Here is a 21,851-nt window from a genome sequence, read left to right on the forward strand (position 1 = left end):
ATTACAGATTTATAGAAAGAGACCTTCTAAAAACGTTAAAATGTATGACTGGCACACGAAACCTTAAATCAGAGTGAATACATGAAGACAGCACTTCTGAAAGGTTGCCGACCCCTGATGTAACATCTGCAAGCTCCTATTTTTTCCATTTGGGATGGTGTTTTCCCAGGGAAGGATACACCTTCCTCTGAGGCCACCTGCCAGGTTGTCACCCATCTATCGCTGCACATTGTACACTCCCGCCATACTCCAGTAGCATGGTCAAAATACAAACTTCCCCCGTAAAGGGCATTTAACATGAGTTTGCTGCAGTGTCACCTCCCTTCGCATTTATTAATATTTGCATTACAGCAGTGTTTAGGGGCAACAAGAAGATACACATTTTTGGTTGAAATTCCTCCCAAAAAACTCCAATTTTTTTCTTGCAAATTCCATCAGCTATAGCTGTGCTGTCAAAGTTTCATGGTCATTTTTACCCAATTTTGGATGATATTTAGTTTTGGACCAACTCTCCTGTAGTGTCGATGCAATGTGACGGACTTCAATGGAGCTGCCCCTGTATTTCAAGAGAATTTGTCCAGTTCGCATGGCAGGTTGCTCACTACATAAGCAGTTGTAAGTGGAGCTACATAGAGCATCACCAAAAATCCTTACTCCTCATCCCTGGCACCACATTCCCCTTCCCAAGCTCAGACTATGACCACATGGATCAGGGGCATGAGTAACACTGAAGGAAGCTGGTCTCTCACAGAACAGCCACGAGGGCAATTGAAAATAGCACTGTGGTAATTGATTGGTCTTGTTCTAAGTCTTGCTTTCGTTGTCAGCACCACCTTGCCCCATTAGTCCTGCTGTTAACCTCTGCTCATGTAGCTGCTGCAGGGTATATTCCGTTGCTGTCACTAATGACACTAATGTGTTGCTGGTTCATGACTGAGAACATTCTGATCATTCCTCGGTAATTATTTTGGTTCCCATGTGCCGAACAGGTGCTATGGCCCATGTTCAGTTGGAATCACTTATGAACGGTAAATCTCAACTAAAGTAACACCAACCAAAGCAGAAGTTAGTCTCTTGGCGCTTCTTAATCGCCAGTGCCCCAGTCCAGCTCTTTGTTTGGAGCCGGATCAGGCCCAAGATGTCTCCAGCATCTGCAGAAGCTTTGTCTTTAGCTCCTGACGCAGTTTGTTTCACAGTCTGGGACGGCCCCTTGAGAAGGCTTGGTCTCCTGAAGAGACGAGTAGAAAGAACCATTGTGCCAGAGGAGCAGAGCTGATGACCACAGTACTCATCCTGGAGCTTTAGGTGATCTTTCAGATATCCTGAGGGTCTGGAAGAGAAAGACCATGATCTTGAACTTGACTTGATAGTCTTTGGGAAGCCAGTTTAGAGAGCAAGGATAGGGCTGATGTGTTCTGTTGATCCTGGGGGCTGATTCATTGGGGCCTCTGGGGACATCTGCTAGCAGGAACAATTTCAGGTTTGCCTCTATCAAAGGTTCTGGTGCAAGTGCCGCTCCCAGAATCGGTGTTCTTCATGGCAGACATTCCAGGGAACAGCGCACCCCCCCCACACACACACAATCCCCCATCTTTCAGGGATCTTGGTGGCTTTGCTGAACTTTAGTAAGACTTGATCACGAAGGCCCCTTCTGACCTTAAAGTCTATGAGTCCATAAAGCCAAGCAGTGTAAGCAACTGAACAGTATAAAGGTGGACTGAAGAAGTCCAAAGCAGTAGAAATATGGCTTGAAGCCATTTTAAGGACTGAAATCTACATCATCAAGGGCCTAAATGGTCACCATAGCTGGAAGAGGCTTGCAGGAATGACAGAAGCCCTAGGCCATTGCCTCCTGACCAGTAATTGGCTGGGAAAAAGGCTTGACATTAACTCCAGGAGAATGGTTGCTATTCCTACTATTTGTGAATGACACCATGACCGGCTGATAAGTCATGTAGCAGAGTAATAATCACATGGGTATGACATCAGCTCCTCACCTCGGTATGACACCAGCTCCTCACCTCCTAGCACCTCATCATTGTTATATAATCGCTGGCCTTCCTCATTTCCTGTAGTGAGGCGTAATAGTGCAGAGTAGGCACAATAGCTGGGTGCACAGTTTGATTGTGCTAAACGCCGTAGCTGTGGGTTTCCACGGCTTTGATTGGGCCTGCCGTAACTCACAGGAATTCTGAGCCGGAGTATCAAGGGGTGGCGCATTTGGGTCTAGATCCAGCACTGTAAAGAGTAAAAGCTTCTGTCTAATTTCTGTCAGACTACACTACTGGGCATGTTAGTTCTTTGGGATATCCCTTAAAATACTCTACTGGCCTGGGCCCCGGCCCTTAGCACTATAGAGTAGCTTTCACTTTACAAAGTATTGGTTCAAAACGCCTAAACTATGGAAAAGAATAACATCTGATTGAATCACCTCATCTCTGCCTTGTGTATTGCTTGCTTTTATCCCCATTTCATCTCCCCTTTTAGCTGTAGTTTTTTTTGTTTCTCGCTCTTTCCCTCCACCCTTGTCCTTTTCTATTGCTTGGATGACCATGCTGCCATCACTGGGAAGAACCTATAGGCGTGTCCTATCCCTGTACAGGTCATATTCACGAGAGCAATCCTCCTCCAGTTCTACCCAAGCTTTCCGCACTCCACGAAGTCGCCCCATCTGTAAAATGGGCTGACAACATCCCTGCTAAACAGGGCAGTGGGGAAACTTAACTCATTGCTGCTGGCAAAGTGTTTGTCCGTTTCTAGCTCCTTCGGCCAAAGGATCTTCAAAGTGCAATTATGCTAGCAAGGACCCCCATGAGTTCCTAGCCTGTTTATCTGATGACTCACGGAACCTCTCTTTCCTGGCTGTAGATTAGATCTGAACATTTAAATTCCTCAGCAGACCTTGTCCTAGGTGCAAACTGCTGCAGCGATTATAAATCCTTACACTGAGCACATGGCCCAGGCCAGGCTCCATGAGTTATCAAAGGAAAAACAAATCATTAGAGCACCTGTTGTGTAAAGAGGATCATTAAATCACAGACCGCATAAGGCCTCGCCACTACAAAAGGCGGCCCAGGATCAAAGAGTGACTTTAGCCTAGGGCCAAAGGAGGAGGAATTTTTGCCACAAAAACTCCCTCTAGACTGTTCCTCACCATTGCATCTCCATCCAGGGCAGCCTAATTAACAGAGGAGAGGGTGGCGCAGAGAGCAGGGCTGCTGCTGTGGGGTCTATGCCGAAGCTCATTGAAGCCAGGGGTCGTATTTCCGCTACCTTTGAATGGGATCTGGGTCAGGAACTTGAACGCTGGTGGAAAAAATATAATCAAGGCCCTCTCTCTCCACTGCGTGCGATTAACGCCCTTCGGCCTTTCCATTCTGTTTTGAGCACGGGGGCAGGTTTGGCCAGGCTTGTTAAAAAATCAGTTCAGCTGGCCATAGCATTGAACTGATTATTCTTGGGCATGAAATAAGGTGCCACATCAGGAAGGCAGCAAAGAGGTTTGTAGTGGGCAGGGATAACATCCGAATGGCGTGGGGCGTTGCCCTTCAGATGCCGGGTGGGATTGGGGAACAGGGCTGAAGCAGTCGGGATTAATACTTTGAATTTCGATAGCATCTCCTACCTGCGGATCTCAGAGCACTTTGCAAGCATTAATGAAGGTAGGAAAGCATTCTAAAGACAGCCCAGCTTTGGCGTGACCCAGGACTGCTAGTTTCCCCATCGTTCTGGGCTGCAGCCCAACAAGCCAGAGCACAAGCTACAAAAAGGGTCCCCAAAACATAACCAAAAGATAGGCTCCCCTGTCGTGCAAACTAGCCCATGCGCCCCAGAAACCTGTGAGCATGGATGGGGGAAGAGAGCAAAATAAGCCCTTTGGCCTGCTGCTTTATGTATTTAATTTCCTTGCCGTATTTTATTTCTTTGGCCGTCTCAGTTCAATTTGTGCACAATGATGGGAAAAGTGAAAGCAGCAGTTTGCTGGCCCAGCCCTGGAAACCAGTCAGTTACAGCACTCCATCAAAGTTTCTCTTAGTTTTATTATTATACACTTTGTTTTAGAGCAAAGGAGGTTGGCCAGATATTCATGTTAAGTCACTGGTCAGGCTTCCCTAGCCCGTTTTCGCTGGGGAACGAGGCTGCCTGGCAGCTGTTCAAAATAATTCCTGTGGCTTTTGTCATCATTGGTTTTTCAGAGCTGTGGAGCCAGTGGTCACCCAAGAAGTTAGCACTTTACCCACAGTGCTATCTGAGAGACCGCAGATAATTGAATTGGGAAATGCCCATAGTGATGCTGCGCATTCCAGAGTAACTGGAAGATTCATTGGTGAATGAATACAGATCAAGGCCCCCAAGGGACTCAGCACTTCACAATACACAAAGTAATAGACAACCTCTGCCCCACATGCCTTGGAATCTAAATAGAGGAGATGGACACAGCATGGGGGAGAAGGAAGGCTAGTTCTCTCACCCCCTTTTTTAACATATCAGGAATTGAGGCCCAGGGAGATTAAGTGATTTGTCCAAGGTCACAAAGGGAGTCTGTGGCAACGTCAGGGATTGTTCCCAGATCTCCCAAGTCCCAGTCCAGTGTTTGAAACACATGACCACACTTCCTCAACTGCATGGCAAAAGTAATCTGACAGCAAATATATCTAGCTCTGTGTGTGTGTGTGTGCGCGCACACACAGTGGTTTCTCCAAAAACTTGTTCATTGCTTTAGACAACTGAAGTATTTGTATTGGTCTATTCTGTACCTGAAGAACAAGGGAATAACAACTTCTGAAGTAACTGTATGTATTTAATTTAGGCACAGCTGGCCAAGTTTTAAGGCACAACATCATAAAATATGTCCTACTCTAGCAGGCTTATAAAGATCTTCTGGGCTTTAAGCAAAGCAGCAGCTGATCATGACAGTCTCATTGTATTTCCCGTGTTTGGTGGAATGTCAGAGATAAAAATAAGACAGACAGACAACCTCCCACTCATCTTTGGAAGCTGAAGTCCTGATGTCAAATGCCAGAACGGTGATCAGTCTGGGCGCTTTCAGTGTATTGCGGATCTAGCGTGCCCTCGCTGGGGAAGCGTGTGTGGGCATGTGAGACACAAACACAATCCCCCCAGGCAATCAGCCGCTGGAGCTGAGTCAATCTGTTCCACACCTCAATCACGCTGGGGCTGGTGGGGAAACCAAGGTAAACAAAGCCATGCTTGAAAATGCCAGCAGTGCACAGCGGTTGGCAATGGCTGGGTTGGGTTAAAATCTTCCTGGTTTCTTTTCCTCTCAAAAGTCTTCATTAATTAAAGGCTTAGAACATTTGAATGTTTACTTTCCTTCAAAGATGGCAAGAGGGCCAGATCCTCACCTGGTGTAAGCTGACGTAGGTTCATTGGCTTCATTAAAGTGATGCCAATTTACACCTGCCAATGATTTGGCCCTGAGCTAAGCAGCATCTGTTGCTTGGGTATTTCAGGGGATGCATCATGGTGGGCACTGGCATGAAGTTATTCATTTTGTTCCCACTTCAGCAAAGCTCTTCTGCACGTGCTTAAGCCATTCGGAGTTTTTTAAATTGACCACAAATTACAATTGAACCTAAATACTTTTAATAAGCACCTCTGCTTTGTCTAAGATACACACCGTGTCTGCTCACTGACATGGCTGATGTCTGAAAAGTACTACGGACACACACATTATACACAAATCTCTGGCAGCTATTGTTCACGGGTCCTACTGCATAGTTCAGATGCCCCAAGGAGATGGCTGTATATCTACTAAGTGGCTTATCTGTTCAGTCCTCCTTCCTCCATGTCAGGTCTCCCACTTGCAGTGTGATCTGTACATTCGATAGCTCAGTGGTTTGAGCATTGGCCTGCTAAACCCAGAGTTGTGAGTTCAATCCATTTAAGGATCCGGGGCAAAAATCTGTCTAGGGATTGGTCCTGCTTTGAGCAATGGGTTGGACTAGATGACCTCCTGAGGTCCCTTCCAACCCTGATATTCTATTCTAGGACATAAGAAAATCTCAAATTAAACCTTTAAGAAAAAATGATTGCAGGTTGACTTTAGGAGCCATATATTAGGCCAGATAAAAAACACTTGCGGAAGAATCAGGTAACTCCAGATTTAATTAAAAAAAACAAAAAACAAAACAAAACAAAACAATTAAACATCACATTTCTTATTCCTAAAAATCCACCCTTCTGGCCTTAGAGACTTATAGAATTTAACAGGGACGAGGGAAGGGGTTGATTTTCAAAGGCACAAATTGAGTTAGGTGCCCAATTCCCACTGAAAGTCAATGGGCTTTAGCCAGCTGATGTGCCCCCAAACTGAAAAAACACTATAGCGCTCCACAACAATTAATGTGAAACCCTATAATACTTAATAGAGAATGAGATTCTTTCTAAAGGATTATTTTGAGCTATCCTATAGAATTCTCTAGCAAGCATATACATTTTATAGGACAGTTCACTGAACCTATGGAGAGGTTTATCATGCTCCGTTAACTTCTAGCAGGGCATTTCCATTAAAACAAAAAAACACTTTTTTCCAACCAGGATCAAGGCAGGTGAATGCCAAAATATCCCATCTCTCACTGGAAGTCTGGGGATGGTCCCTTTCTTTCTACAGATCCAAAATGATTTCAAGTAATTTGTGCTGAATGAAGAATCAGGAAAAAAAAAATCATTCCCCTTCCTAAAATTTGCTAGACTTACTAACACAGAGAATATTTTTTTCATAAAGTCTATTATCCTCTCTGATGGAATTGTAAGCCGAGATGTATTTAACATGAACTACTTAAAACTAGACTAAACCAGACCAGACAAAGCGCTAGACAAACATACTAGAGAGAGAACAGGCTTGCACAGACACAGTGGAGAAGATAAGCAAATAGGTGTTTCCCATAATCTGATTCTATAAACAGCAAAATACTACATACAGTGAACGAGCAGGTATTGCTGGAACCCTATTTCTCACCAATGACCTTCTTTGTTTGTCAAAAGAGAAACTGCCCCCTAGTGGAAATGTTCTCGCAGTCAATGGAATGATTCACTTATAATTGGAAAAGCCAGGTGATGCAGGTAAGTCACCTCCAGACAGGAAGGTATAAAAGACACCTGAGTAACAGAGGCAGGACACTCACACATACACTTGGAGCAGCGGGAGATCATTCACCCTACCAGATCAACCTCACCTGGAAACTTATCCACAAACTACCAGGGGACTTGGATATCAGAAGACAAACAGAGACAACTTATAAATAAAAAGAGCTGAGACTAAACACATCCTCTGAGGAGGAGACACATCAGGGATAGAAATCAAGAGAGAACATGCTTTTCACCTGCTAAACAGCACTCTGTACAGGTAATTATAGACTTCAATCTCAGTTATATAGCTCTTAACTCTGCATTCAGTTGCTTGGAGTTAAAGGTGGCACTGGGGAATTGGGTTACACAGCATTAGTGGCCACTGTGTTTTCTTTGTCTTAGTTTTATGGTCAAGAAAGAAATTAGCTTTTTGCAACAGCCTGAAATAGGCAAGTGATTTTGAATTTGATGAGTTACTGTGTCTTCTTTCATGATTCACTTATTTACTGAAGTGGAAAAGGTGTATGGAAAACTTCGAACAACATTCTGGGGCAAATGGGCATTGCTTTATTAAAGCCTATGGGGTGATGCCAGCTTAAACCAGCAGAAGTTCTGGCTCACTGTTTGATTATTTTCAGTGTCACAGGTGTGCAATAAAATATTTTTAATCAATTCTGTTCAGTGTACAACCCAGAGGTTTGCTATTGGGTCTCCTCCCTCCTCTCTCATTTTACATCTTGAGTTCTGATTGTTGTTTATCATTTGTACAGAAGTAGCTCCTAGAAGCCCCAGTAGCAATCTGGGTCCTGCTGTGCTAGGTGCTGTACGAATACATAAGCAACAGTCCCTGCCCTGTCGAGCGTATATACTAAATAGACAGAACAGACAAAGGAAGGAGAAAGAAGGGGGGGAAAGTCCAAGGATATATAGCAGGTGAGGACAGAACAAAAAAATAGAAACCAGGTGTCCTGACTTCCAGTCCAGTGCCCTCCCCCATCCCATTCATCTCTCGTACAAGTCGTCCATGATGCAGAGAGAATGTTGGTGAGGAGAGACTCCTCAGAGCATCCTTTATCCATCCACGTGCACTGACACCTTCAGTGACAATTTGGACAACATTTCTTATTTCTAACTTTTTGTTTTAGTTTCCAACAGGGAGTCTAAAAAGAACAAAGATTATTATTTTCAATCAATCGAGATGAACATTAATGGTTAGATTTTTAAAGCCATCTATAGGGTTTAAACACATTTTCTGTTAAAACTAAGAGGCATCAAAATCCCCTAGGCTGATCTCAAATTCTCAACCTAAACATTTAACCCATGATTTTTTTTTTTTTTTTTTTTACTGTATTCTGGGGCAATCAACTGATACTAGCTTATAAATTAGATTTCTTCATATGTGTATGACTTTAAATATAAAATGCTGGGTCCTGACTACCTTTAGTTGGAAGGTTTCGTGTTTATGCCAAAGTAATACCATTCTTACTAATGCATGGGATTATTTTAAATATATTTATGGGCTTTGCTGTCAGATTCATAGGAGTAATTCAAGAGCAACTCAAAAGAATGTCATTCCTATATCTTTGAATCAATAAAACTAAATTACACTCCTTTATAAAAGTAGTAATTATTTTTCTTAGGATTTGATTAACTACCAGGAGCGTCTGGGTTATTACTGATTCTGCAATGACTGTTGTGGAGCACTAGTAAAAATTCTTTACCAAACGTTTTAGGCTTCAGGCCATATTAAGTCATGCAGAACTCAGCGATTTCATCGCTGAGGCTGGTGCAAACACCCTACTGCATCATGTGTCCATGTGGGTTCTCAATCCTTGTGCCCCAAACGCTGAAAGTGATGGAATTTTGAGAACCCACAAAGTTTGTGTGATTTTGATTAAAAGCCAGGAAATCTGCCCCAAGTTCTCTCCAAACTGGGCCCAGGTTTGTGAACAGTTTGAAAAGGGTTGTGATGGAACTAGAAACCATGCCAGCTTCAAGTTTTGTTGCCCCAAAAGTAGTAAAATGATGGTAGGATTTGCTGAAGAGCCTTGGCAGATATTAACAAGAGCCACCAGGTGACCTGTAGAATCAGGGCTTTACTAGGTAACTCTAAGATTAAGAAGTGGTGGTGTGCACATGTGTGTGGGGGAGAAACAGTGCCCCCACTGATGAGCTAAATTATCCTCATTAAGTGACCAGGTTTTAGCTCATAGGTGCATAATCTGGGTACCTAAAATTAGCTTCAGCTCTCGCAAGATGAGCTGTAACAGAGCAGGACTTTATTTCCTGCATGATAGCGAGAGGGAAACATGCACACACTTACTTACGGACGTGGAGGAACAAGGCAGGATTTTCAATAGCTTAAAGTTAGCCTCTTGCATTGCATAAGATGAGGAGATTCTTGCCCAAGGCTGGTGAACTACCCTTGGAGTGACTCAGGAGCTATTAGGGTTGTGCTTTGAACACCCCTGGCATGTCATCCATATGCCATCCGTTTCTCAAAGCCAAGCAAACAGGTTCACCCGGTTCAGCGACTAGTCGGAAATGAATGCTTCCCAGGCATTTACGAGGGAACCCTCCAATTAAAATGTCTACTTTCCAGGACAAACTTTTAAATGCCCCATAAGTCAAGGTAGCTAGCTGCCATCTTGTCATGGAGACCATAGCCTCAAACGGGGAGACCAGGTTTACACACTCCATCTGGAGTGACTCCATTTGAGGTTGTGAATTAACTTGCTGCCACCCTGGCAGCATTAGCACTCGGTGCCAGAGCTCCCACTCGCTCTCAGATGTCCTTGTGGACAGAAAGCACCATGGCATCGCGTAGCTACAGGCAGGCTGGCACTTTCAGTCAGCGTGGATGACAAGACAGAAGCAGCTTCCCCGTGAGGTAGCAATAGGACAATAAGGAAATAGCTCAGTGGAAAATTCTCCCCACTCTGGCACCTGAGGGAATTTCCTTAGGCAACTTTTCTTCCATGTCATGGTTGCAAGGCAGGTAAGCTTTTTTTTTTTTTTCCCCTCCTTCCTGTGGGGGAGGAGGGAGCAGAGGATAGACCAGATCTTGCAAAGCACCTGGGTGCCCTCAACTCCCATGGAGGGCATGCTGGAGAGGACACTCAGGCAAGCGTGAAGGCACCTGGTTGGTGGTGCTGACCATCAGCTGGAGGGGATGTTCTATTCGCCCATTGGGGCACTGTATCAATGAATACAATTTATCTATTTATCTTAGGCTTTTTCACTGGTGCCCATCACCCGTAATACCTGAGCGCCTCCCAGGGTAATAGATTGGCATAGCAAAGTCCCTAGTTGACTTCATGGAATCTTCTGCTCTTCTCCTCCCTTCTCAGATTATGGGAAGCGGCACTTGGGGTATGTGTTTTGGTTTTTGTTGGCAGTGGGAGGTATGCGGGGGAGACGGCCGTTGTAAACTCTCTCCCCGTGGCTGTGGTGGAAAAGTTTTGGCCTGATGCTGGCTTAGGCTGTGGTCTGCTGGTGGCGTGTCTCTGTCCCAACACAAACTTTCTGGATGAGGATTGCGGACTTGGGGAAGAGGTGTCTTATTTTCATATCTACCAACAGTGATTTCAGCTCTGCTAGAATTGCAGCTCTCAAGGGAGCATAGGACTAGTCTCCCTTTAAGGTCTTGGGAAAATGTAACAGAAGTTAAAGGGTCTTTCCCACCCTCTTTATCTAGCTTCTGACACTGCTCTGTTTGTCTCCTCAGGGTCGGTCATGTTGTGCTTCCCCCAAATGCGGCGCACCGAGACGCCAGATTCCCCCACCAGCCCCGTTCCTGCCACTCCGGATGAAATCCCCATTCCTATTAGCCCCATCGTAGTCACCTCCCCCACTGACGGCAGGAAGCTCAGCTCCCCAACGTCCAGTCTTGCCTCCCCCAAACCTACCTCCCCCATCGAGTGCTCCATCTGCTTCAACACCTATGACAACAGCTTCAAGACACCCAAGCTGCTCCGGTGCTCGCACGTCTTCTGTCTGGAATGCGTGGCCCGCTTGACCTCGGCACTGCCCCAGCCCCGTGTTGAGGACCAGCTGCCCTGCCCCCTCTGCAGACAGCTCACAGAGATCCCCCTTGAGGGCCCTCCGGCTCTCCAGACCAGCCAGGAGCTCCTGTCCACCCTGCCTGCCGAATACCAACGGGAGAAGGTGGTGTGGATGGAAGGCAGCAAGCTGTGCTGCAGGCAGTCATCCCAGGACCCAGAAGATCCCGACGCATGCATCTGCCTCGACGTGGCCATGAGCAAGCCCAATCCCCCCGTGACGCCGACAGAGGGCATGGCTGGGAGGCTGTCCCGCTGTGCCATGTGCGACGACTGGAAACGCATCGTCCTCCTCTCGGCCCTGGTCATCATTCTGCTGTGCATCATTCTGTGGCCGGTGCAGTGTGCCCTGAAAACTGGGAACCTCCGCTGCTTCACAAGGCCGGTTACATTCAACAGGCCAAACCCTGTTCCGGTTATGTATACAACCCCGCCAGCGCCCGGGACCAGCCCCCCCTCGCGCTAGCAAGAGCTGGCATTTAAAAGGCTGCCCATGCCAAGGAGCTAGATCAAGCTGCTGCCTACTGGACTTCGCCAACTTACCTCACTGCCAAGCTGTAGCAGCCCGTTCTCGGCCTACACACTGCTCCGCCTATGCACTTTGAACGTCACCTGAACAGCCTGTTAATCCAGCCCCTTGCTTTCACACAACTCCGCCAACGCAAAGGGGCGGGGGGTTGTGCATAGCCGTATCTTAAGCCACTGCTTCACCTAAATCTCTAGTCATCCTAAACGCTACATAGATAACGGAGCCTTAAAGACTTGCACAAAGGGCATATTTCTAGGACTGCTGCTTCCCAGGAAAGGTGCATGTGCCTCAAAGTGTGGGGCTGTTGTCATAAAGACACAGCTGTGAATGGCCTTGGCCCTTTCGACTCACCGATGGAAAGGAAGTGCTAAGGGAAGGGTTATTTTCTTGGAAACCGACAACACTGTGAAAAAGTCTAGATGTGATTATTTCTAAGGGATAGAAATCCATCAGTCCTTGGAAAGAAGCATGCGAAAGCTGTGTCTATAAAGTGACCATATTTAATTTTATACAATGTGCTTTATTAAACATTTCAACTGTATATTTTGTTAGTATTAAACTATTGCTGGAGGTGGGGGTGACCTGCCTCTGCTTGGTCTTTGGGTCTAGTACTAGCTTTGTACTCTGGTCAGCAGAACAAGACTCAGCTCAGAGAAGACCATGCCGAAGGTGTGAAAAGAAAATTGTGAATTTTCACCTCTCCTGGCCAGGCACTTGTGCTTTAAAGTTCTGTCATTTTTTTGTGGAACTGCCCGCAAATGAGGTTCTTAGAAAAATACAAATTTCTGCATGTTTTTGTTGCAAAGCCATCTCTGCTTAATATTTAGCTTGGCCACTTTTTTTTTTTTTTAATTCAAAAACAAACAGGGGGCAGGAGGGAGTAGTTTATTTCTAACATGCAAAAAAACCCAAAAAAAACCAGCCCTCCCAGGGATTACCATTTCACAGAGAATTTTGCAGTTCAACTTAAAATGTAGTAGCTGACATACAAGAGAAAAGCTAGATCATTCTCCTAGACATCACAAAAATGTCAGTCTAGCTCCATAACTAATACTGACCCCCTTTAAAACCACTAGGGGAAGACATGGGGCAGTTGCTCCAACTATGTATTTAACGGGATGACTTCTGCATTGCTCGAACACGAGGGGCTCAGTGAACAATTCGCCATTGTTAAAGTGACCTGATAATGCGGTTTAAGAGAATAATTTAACCTAGCCAGCATTAGAGGCAAGTGTTGTAATAGTATTTAGATGCTTTGTACATTTTACATAGGTGGCACTGGCTGCAGACGTTAACTCCATGACTTTGCTCCTTCTTCTAGGTGCGATTTAGGGGTGTTAAGCTTAAAATCCAGCTCAGATGCTAATTGCATTTCCCCAAATTCTGCATCAATCCAGCACTCCGAGCACTACTGTGGCTCTAGCTTGGCTTATTGTATCCAGCTGGGCACTAAGTAATAAATGTTTACACTAATCATCAGCTTGCAACTACACTCCCCCACCCTCAGCACCTCTGCTGCAGTCTCTCTCTGGTCATCTTATTGCAGCCACCTGAACGGAGGGGGAAGGTTCATTTTGTGGGCTGGTCGTCCTTTGTTGTTTCCAGCTGGAGAGAGGAAAAGGCAGACCCCACCGCTCATCTCTCCTCTTGCCATCAAAGCTGTAAAGAGGGATTGGAATAGGAGAGCATGCTGCAGCCGGTGGCACAGGAACTTTGCCAGGCAGGATTTCAGCAGGGTCCTGGCTGCTGCAACAGATTCAATAGGTTGCCAATTTATAGCAAGCCTTAGAAGGCTGGTATTGTCCAGCCCAGTTCCCTGGCTGCTGGACCCAGAGCTTTTAACAGTGTTTGTCCGAACCATTTGGGTTGCCAGGGACTCTCTTGGGTGATCTTGTCCATCCCGGCAGCAGACTACCACTGAAGTCTCATCAGTAGCCGCCAGATGACGAGTGCCTGCATTGCCTCAAAGCCCCCGTCACATTCCTTCTCCTCAGAGTCGTAGCTAGCTCCTTTGTCACTGTACGCACATCTGACTGCCATATGCTCATTTGACTTCCCTCTACAAACAGCCCAGGCTGAACCCGTCCACCTGCCACCATCACATCCGTTCCCACTGATTTACCGTATTGACACTCGACACACATACATCCCCCTTGCAGCATTTAATACCCCTCACTTCCCAGCCTGCTGCCACACTGAAAGCTGGAGGGGCGGGATGGCTTTGGGAGAACTGGTAATGGGCTACAGAGGCTCGTGCAGAAGCTGCTGGTTCAGAGCTAGCCCAAAACCGTTTGGGCCACTTGAGCGGGACTCTGGTCGGGGTGTAAGAGAAGCAGGTTTTTCGGCTAGGAGAGGCCTGGCACCCGCTGGCATCCTACCCCCTTTCAAATGCTCATCGGTCACTTTCACAAGCATTTCAAAAGCTTAAAAAGGAAAAAAAAACCTTTAGAATATTCAACATTTATTAAAAGTGCAATAAAAATAAACTGTTTTCTTGTCCCTGTGACAAACGACTGAAGATGCCAGCCGGTAAATACAGCCCCGTTCCATCGGTGTACTCTTTGTTCAACCCCTGCAGTGCCTGGGGAGAACAGCAACTCCAGCACTGAGAGCTAATGCCATTGCCCCGCACATCCGTTATCCCACACAGACAAGGAAGAACGTTTCTTTTCCCCCCCCATTAACAGCTGCCCAAGACAAGCTCTCCTGGTTTCGGCCCTGGCATTCAGACCCTGCATAGCAAGGAGTCCGGCAGAAAGGAGATTCTTTGGCAGAGCGGAGCCAGTGAAAACTGAGGTGCGTGAACAAAGCTGGAATGTTAACATTCCAAAGCGCGCTCTCTTTTCTTCTTCGCGGTGCTGTACAAATATTAACCATTGCCCACAGCTCCCCTATTTTGTATACATAGCATTAGGCGCAGCATACAAACTTGGGTGAATTAACGCAGGGCATCCTGCAAGACAGCGACAGAGTCAGGAACCCAGCAGAACGCTATGCCCTAATGTGCTGAGGATACATGTGATGTTGCCTTCTGGTTGCTGAGCACACAGATAAGTTGCCTCCCTACTGCTTTTACCATCAGCTACGGGAGATCTCTTAGCTCCCGCAGCAGAGGCCTGTGTTGGTGGAGATGAGGGTTCGAACGCAGGCTCCCTACTCATGTGCGTGTCAGAATCTAGTAAGCGTGCAGCACGGGGATTTTGCTACCAGACAGACAAGTCCACTGCACCACACTGCTTCTCTGCATGCTGCAATAGCAGGGGTTGCTCCAGGGTCAGGAGCTAGGCACTTTGGCAGATTGCATAGGTGCCCAAGCCTAGCACAGCAGAAAGGAGGTGCATTTTCTAAAGGAATGAGGGCGGAGGGCATTTACACAGTGGTTATTTGCACCGTACCTAGGGCCAGTCCACATGCCCAGTCCATCACTTCCATGGCAGTAGAGTTAACCCAAGATTCAGTTTAAACACCTCTAGCTGAGAAACCACCAACCTCATGAAGCCGTGAAGTGCAGCAACCCCCCGGTGACTGTCCGGAGCAGGCAAAGCTCCTACACATGTCGTCATTTTATTTTAACTTTTTACAAAATCAATTTCTTTAAAAATTAAATTAAATTTTAAACAACTTTTTTTTTAAAACTGAGCTTTTACACCCTACGACCATCCAGAGGCACTTGCACATAAATATCGGCCTATGTGAAAAAGGGACGGAAAAGGTCGCTCCCGTGAATAAGTTAGATTGAGGCGTGTTCCTGAGGCGCGCACTCTGTCCTGCTCAGATGCTTTCGGCATTTTGGTTCCTCGCTGGATCCAAGGTGCTTGAAGGGGTTTGGGGGGGGGGGGGGGCACGAGGGTAGAGGGAGGCAGCGGTGACAGAACTTGGAAAGTGTGGACGTGAACACTGTAAATCCTAAAACCCAAAACAAGAGAGGAGAGAGAAGGTGTCAGCTATTATGTATAACAGAGTGACATACACACACACACACACACACACACACACACACACGACGATGCTCCCAGTACGCACGTGTATGTTTCTCTCACTCTGGGATCCAATTGGAGGTGTGACTGAGGCTCAAGCAGACATACCTGCACTAGCAGAACTAAAGCCAGTAGTGTAGATGTGGTGGCAGGGCTTTCAGCAACACAAGTAGGTACCCAGGGTTCTGGATGCCCACACTCAAGTCCATGCTACCATATCTACATGGCTATTTGTAGCCATGCCAGCCTAGGTATGTCTACTCAAGCTGCAATCCCACCAGACTACAGTGTAGACATACCCTCAGAGTCTACACTAGGAAAAAGCAACAGAGAGTCCTGTGGCACCTTTAAGACTAACAGATGTATTGGAGCATGCGTCTGACCAAGTGGGTATTCACCCACGTAAGCTTATGCTCCAATACATCTGTTAGTCTTAAAGGTGCCACAGGACTCTGTTGCTTTTTACAGATCCAGACTAACATGGCTACCCCTTTGATACCGTACACTAGGAAAACAGCCTCAGCTCGCACTGTGGGTCTCATTCTAAGGCAGTTTTCAAAAAAAAAAAAAATAATAATAATAATAATAATAATAATTCTTTCAAGTCTTGCCCCATTTCTCCCCACCCCATCACTAGCTGGGCACTGCCCAGGAGCTGCACAAACATTTTTAAGGTCTGTTAAACTGACCCAGGACATAGATAGTTTTCCCTGGGTAGATGGGGCCATGCACTTCATGTATGAGGCCAAACAGGGACCAGAGCCAACAGACTCCTGGAAGGGTTTAGTGCCAACCTCTGAGAATGAACGTACCTGTGCAGCCTCCATCCAGCTCCCCTTCCGGCCCCTTTATCTCCCTGCATTATTCATCCCTGAAACTTTGGGGTTTTTGATGTTCAGGTTCTCGTAGACGGAGGCAGAGTCATCATCGACCCTGGAAAGATGCACAAAGCCTGCTGTGAGTAACCCTCTTACTCTGGATTCCCTCCCCAGAGCAGGTTGCCTGGGGGCCCTTGAACAAAATTCCAAGCCTTCCCCCCCCACAGCCTTGTAAATGGCAAGACTGGGAATTACCCGCTGCCTATTCACACCCACACACTTCATGCCTGCTGCCCCTCAGACATTTAATGCACACCCAGGCTGGGCCCTGAACATTCATCCAAGATGCAAGCCTTTATATATGCATGCCACACTGGGACGTGATCTGAGTGAGAATATCACCGATACTTCCTATATGTCTAAAGATAGGACTGAGCCAAAACAATGGACTTTCTGGGGGGAGGTGGATAGGAACCTGGATCCAGATCTGATTTTTGCAAACCAACTTTCTTGTTCAGAATGGGTCCAACCAAAATCCCAGATCCAAGTAACCCCAAACTTTGCTTGAAATCCAGCCCAGACTTTGTGAAACAATGAGTGATATGCAATATTCAGCAAGGAGGGAAGAGTTTTCTTTGGCTTTGTCCCACCTGCGATCCCTCCCTACCTTCACCCGGAGATTCATTTAGAGTTACAGATTCAAACGCAGCCAAGAACTCCAAGTGAAACCTCCACGATTTTCAACATTTAGACAGGTGCCATCAGCCCAGCAGGTCCATGTTGGATGAGTGAGTGGAGTTACTCAAACCCTGCCCCTCCCACTCAAATTCCAAGGCTAGAAGGGACCACTGTGACCCTCTCGTCTGACCTTCTGCATAGCACAGGTCAGAACTGCCCCAAAGTCATTCCTTTTGAACTAGAGAATCTCTTTAAAACGGTGGTTTTCAGCCTGCAGTCCACAGACCCCCGGGGAACCACAGACTATGTCAGATTTCCAAAGGGGTCCGCACCTGTGTTTGAAATTTTTTTTTTAGGAGTCCGCAAATGAAAGCAAGGTTGAAAAACCACTGCTTTAAAACAAAAAAGTTACCAGTAGTGGCGAATCCATTGCTTATATGGGACATTCTCCCTGCTCACTACTCTCCTATCTAAAACAAGAGACATCAGTGTAGAACTTCTACCGTCCATGAAGGGCCCTCAGCAGAACTGGATGACGTTTATCGACCTAAATGTTTTTTTCTGGTGAAAAATGCAGATTCAGGACCAGGAAGTGTTTGTTAAATTCACGTTGGTTTCGCCAAATTGCTTTGGTGGAAAAAATACTAAACGAATAAATAAAAATCTAAATGTTTCATTTGGACATTTTCCAAACCAACGGCCTCGGTTTTTCCATTGGAACACCTGAGATTTTATTTTTAAAATTCAACGTTAAAAACACGCTTGAAATCCAGTGTTTTGTGAGCCCCCAAATGAATTTTTATTTTATTGTTCAGAGTTGCCAGTGAACTGAAAACTACATTATTCGCTCAGCCCTCTGCTTGTCCGGGCTCACGCCCACCTCTCCCCCAACATGCCCGCTCTCTCTTTCTTGTGCTTTGTACTAGATTATTGCTACTCTTCTCCCCTCCTTCCTCTCCCACGGCTCACGGGACATTTCCAAGAAAAAGGGGCTTAAGTAATTGCCGACTGAACACCCCTACGGTAGCTGCAAAAATGGGACAGACCAGCTGGCTGGGATGTTGCTATGTTTGATAAATATTTACATGGCCAGTTATAGCCATTCTCCTCCCACCAGCGCGCTAGAAGTGGCCCTAGGTGGAAGGAAGCAGCTGCGTGAAAGATGGCAGCCACTGGGGGCTATGGTCATTCAGCCCCATCTGCTCCCTGTCACGTCAATCTCCCTCCCTCCACGCAAACTTACACAGAGACGCGTGGTGGGAGCGGCTGCCCTTTGGCTCTGGCTTTATCCATAGGAGGGTGTCTGATATTCAGGTAGTCTCGCTCTTTCCTCTTATTCCTCTGAAAGAGAAAGGAGATAAAACTTCCACCAGAGGCAAGAATGGAGGCACTGGCTGCAGAGCAGATCTTCTGCCCTACAGGCAGGTAGCAAGGAGGGCAAGTTAGAAGAATGGAAGACGTTTTCCCCACAGACACTTCCACAGCACTGGGGAAGAGCCCAGCTTCCCAAGTCTGAGATGCTGAAGAGAAGAGTGGAGGTGCGCAGAGCTGGAAAGAGACATGATCCTGAACCCCAGTCCCCTAGCCTCTCTTCGTAAGAGCATCACCTAGCATTTCCTCTTGCTACAGAGGCAGGGGATATATGTTTGGAAGCCACAGAAGCTACTCCTGGTGCACAGCAGAGCCCAGTCCTAACAGGGAGGGCACGTGGTTCCATGGATGAACACACACTTGGGGCTCATGAAATCGCCATGTTTTTACAGTAAGATTCCTCCCAGTTTCACTATTAACCGGAGATGGGCCCAAATCCATCTTCCCTGGGTTTACACCTGGGAGCTAGATTTGGCTCCAAGTCCATAGCTGGGAACTATGTCAATCCACACACAAGTTCAGCAGCTTGGAGAAGGCTGGGTTTGGATCTAGATTTCTAGCGCTTGCGTTCAGTGTGTCCAGGTCCAGGATGTGGATTCATCCCATGACAGGGAGAAGCGGCTCCATTCAGATCTGCTGTTCTGACCGGGGAGGGTTGGTTCAGACCAGATTCTGCCAGTGAGCCAATTCCCACCCGTATGCCTAACGTCCCTGGGCAGGAACGGGACCCACCTGCTCTTCTTCTAGCCTCTTCTGCTCGGTCTCAATGTACTGCTGAACGGCCATGTAAACGAACTTGTACTGCGCTTCCGTCTGCACCATGCCAGAGCGCTGCCGGCGCACCATCTGGATGGTTTTGGGGATGTCTATGTCACAGTCCAAACCTGCTCGAGGGGGAGAAGCAAAGGATCGGGAATTGAGTGAGATTTCAGCAAGGTGGGGGGAGGCAGTCCCTCCCTCTTCTCTTCCCCTCCCCCCCTGTTCACCGAACACAGACCCCACCTCCTTTGAGAGGCTTGGAAGCCATGAAATTAACCCTTCTGCAAGAGTCTGGTAGGGTTTAACAGGGAAGGACGACCTATCTGCAGGTGTCTGGAACCCTCCTGTAGAACATGATGGAGAAACCTATCCTGGCTGCATTGCCCTGGAGGATGACTCACAGAGTTTCTGGAAAGGAGATCCTTCTCCACTACCTCCTAGAGGCTGGTGGAATGATATCTGGTGAGGCTGGTGGAATGATTTCTGGTGAGGCTGGTGGATGTGAGCCACACCTTTCCATAAGGAAAGAGGGCTTTAAGGAGGCACTCTGACTTCAGAGGGGCTGGTTCACCCAATAGCAGAACTTCCTAAGTGAGGCCAAGAGCTCACCCTCCGTTTCAACCAGAGCATGCTGGGGGCATCTGGGCACGCTTGCTTGTTTCAGGAGGCAATGGATTTCTTCCCCATAAGGCAGAGCACTATTCCCCTTTTGCCCACCAGCCCAGAAGTGGAAACTTTACATTCTAGGGGGGTAAGAGGCCTTTCCCCAGCCCTCTAGATATTTTCAGGTCAAAGCCCATACTAAGAGACATACTGCCGATCTGAGCCCATTGGCCAGAGATCTTTAAACTCATTGCACTTGTAGGGGGATTGGGTTAGACTATACTGCCATTCTGCAACCAAAGGGAACACCCTGGGGACAAGGGAGAAGCTAATGCAATCGAACAGATCAGTTGCCATACCTTGCCTGTGAATAATATCCACCAGGATATCAATCACTATGATAGTGCCCGTGCGTCCTATTCCAGCGCTGGGGAGAGAAGACAAGGCAGGATCAGTGTGGGAAAAGCCAAAATGCCTCCCCAGACCCTATATAACTAGCCAGTTCAGTGCACGCCCTCCATTGGCGCATCAAGACCAGAGCCGGTGCCTGGAATATTTGCTATAAAGACTTGCCGAAGCAGAGTCCTCAGAGAAGTGTAGTCCAGTAGTCTGGGCAGGGAACTGGGAACCTCCCCAGTTCTAATCCTGGCTCTGCCACACACTGCCTCGGTTACCCCATCTGTAACAGCCCTAGGGAAGTGCTCAGTATTGGCACTACGCTAGGGGACAAGGGAGGTTCATTTCAAGGCTTTGATGTAACAGATTTCACCTCTGTTCGTTATTGGCTCACGTGAGCAACAGCCCCCACTGGCCACCGAGACAACCCCGCTGGCTGCCAGATCGCTGGTGCGTACCTGCAGTGCACGACGATCGGTCCAGAGTCTGGAATGCTTCGCTGTGCTCGGTTGACTTGGTCCAGAAAGCTGAGGACCCCTCCTGGCTCGTTGGGGACCCCGTGGTCTGGCCAGCTGAAATACTGATAGTGCTTTACCTGTCTGGGGTGCTCCTCCTGTCGGACAGATAGCCCGGTTGCTTGGTTAGAACCCCCCCATGTGCCACAGACAGTACCGTGCACGCACCCCTCTCCCCGTAAAGAAGATGGTCCCTGCCCCAAGGAGTTTACAATGAGAGAAAACTGGTCGATACAACCTAGAGATGGGGCAGAGAGACTATTCTGCTAGGATAGAGCCCATCTGTGTAGCCACCCAAGCGAATAGGAGCGTGCTGACAAATGCAAGGGATAGATGCTTTTACTGGGGAGGTCAGGGATGTTCTGCCCCATGCTGATTGCACCAGTCCTTGTTTGGGAAACTCTCACAAAGCCAGCAGAACCCCAGTGCAAACCAATGGCACAGTCGCACAAGAAGCATTCCCTGCAATGCAGACCTCCAGAAGCACTCCGACAACCAGAACCCGACGGGGCTAAAGGGTAAATGAACGGAAGAGCTGTAACCCCGGGGGCGATACCAGGAGGAACCGCATCAATAAGATAAATATTTCTACAACAGCGCAAAGCTATAAAGCTACAGGCCGGCTGCCTCTCCCCCGCCACGGCTCAGCGAGAGTCCCAACGCCCAGCAAAAGGAGCAGGAGAAAGGAGAGGCCTCTCACCCGGTCTGTCCGCGTGATCTCCAGCTCCCGGAGGTAGTAGCCCTGCGCCTCGCGCTCGCTCACGATCCGCACGCAGATGTAGCCGTACTCCTTGGTGCAGTTCTTATCAGGCCAGTAGCGGAAACATTTATTCTGAAGGGACAGGGGAAAATGCCGTGAAGGGCTCTGCTCATCATTCAGGACCGGTGAGCTGGACGGGAACTCCTTTAGAGCTCAGCCAACAGCCTGCTGTACTGGGACCGCGAGAGCTTGTTGAACTCAATGCTGGTGGCTGGGTCAGCAGCAGCAGGGACGTCCGATTCTAAAAGCGTGGGCTGCTGCTGTTTGAACTCGAGGACCCAGTTCTCTTAAC

The 21,851-nt window shown here is 47.4% G+C and overlaps 2 protein-coding genes across 5 annotated transcripts in view; one reads left to right on the forward strand and one right to left on the reverse strand.

The window, feature by feature from the left end:
• Nucleotides 1-7,074: 7,074 nt before the first annotated feature.
• Nucleotides 7,075-12,251, forward strand: RNF223 (ring finger protein 223). Of its 2 annotated transcripts, none has more exons than XM_034753393.1 (2): nucleotides 7,075-7,369; nucleotides 10,820-12,251. In XM_034753393.1, the coding sequence occupies exon 2, from the start codon at nucleotides 10,828-10,830 to the stop codon at nucleotides 11,617-11,619; it is 792 nt and encodes a 263-aa protein (XP_034609284.1). In that variant the 5' UTR covers nucleotides 7,075-7,369; nucleotides 10,820-10,827; the 3' UTR covers nucleotides 11,620-12,251. The 2 variants fall into 2 exon arrangements, with proteins under 2 accessions (XP_034609284.1, XP_034609285.1); XM_034753394.1 differs by lacking the exon at nucleotides 7,075-7,369 and adding an exon at nucleotides 9,769-10,464.
• Nucleotides 12,252-14,124: 1,873 nt separating this feature from the next.
• LOC117867923 (tyrosine-protein phosphatase non-receptor type 11-like) overlaps nucleotides 14,125-21,851 on the reverse strand; it is an 84,321-nt gene continuing 76,594 nt past the window's right edge. For all 3 annotated transcript variants that reach the window (XM_034753390.1, XM_034753389.1, XM_034753391.1), the window contains exons 10-16: nucleotides 21,500-21,631; nucleotides 20,743-20,897; nucleotides 20,248-20,315; nucleotides 19,259-19,410; nucleotides 18,399-18,496; nucleotides 16,472-16,592; nucleotides 14,125-15,588 (exon numbers count right to left, since the gene is read on the reverse strand). In XM_034753390.1, the coding sequence (XP_034609281.1) occupies nucleotides 16,508-16,592; nucleotides 18,399-18,496; nucleotides 19,259-19,410; nucleotides 20,248-20,315; nucleotides 20,743-20,897; nucleotides 21,500-21,631 (690 nt within the window). In that variant the 3' untranslated portion in view covers nucleotides 14,125-15,588; nucleotides 16,472-16,507. The remainder of the gene's footprint in view (nucleotides 15,589-16,471; nucleotides 16,593-18,398; nucleotides 18,497-19,258; nucleotides 19,411-20,247; nucleotides 20,316-20,742; nucleotides 20,898-21,499; nucleotides 21,632-21,851) is intronic.

This window comes from Trachemys scripta, chromosome 19 (genome assembly GCF_013100865.1).
Source record: "Trachemys scripta elegans isolate TJP31775 chromosome 19, CAS_Tse_1.0, whole genome shotgun sequence".
NCBI classification, from domain to species: domain Eukaryota; kingdom Metazoa; phylum Chordata; order Testudines; family Emydidae; genus Trachemys; species Trachemys scripta.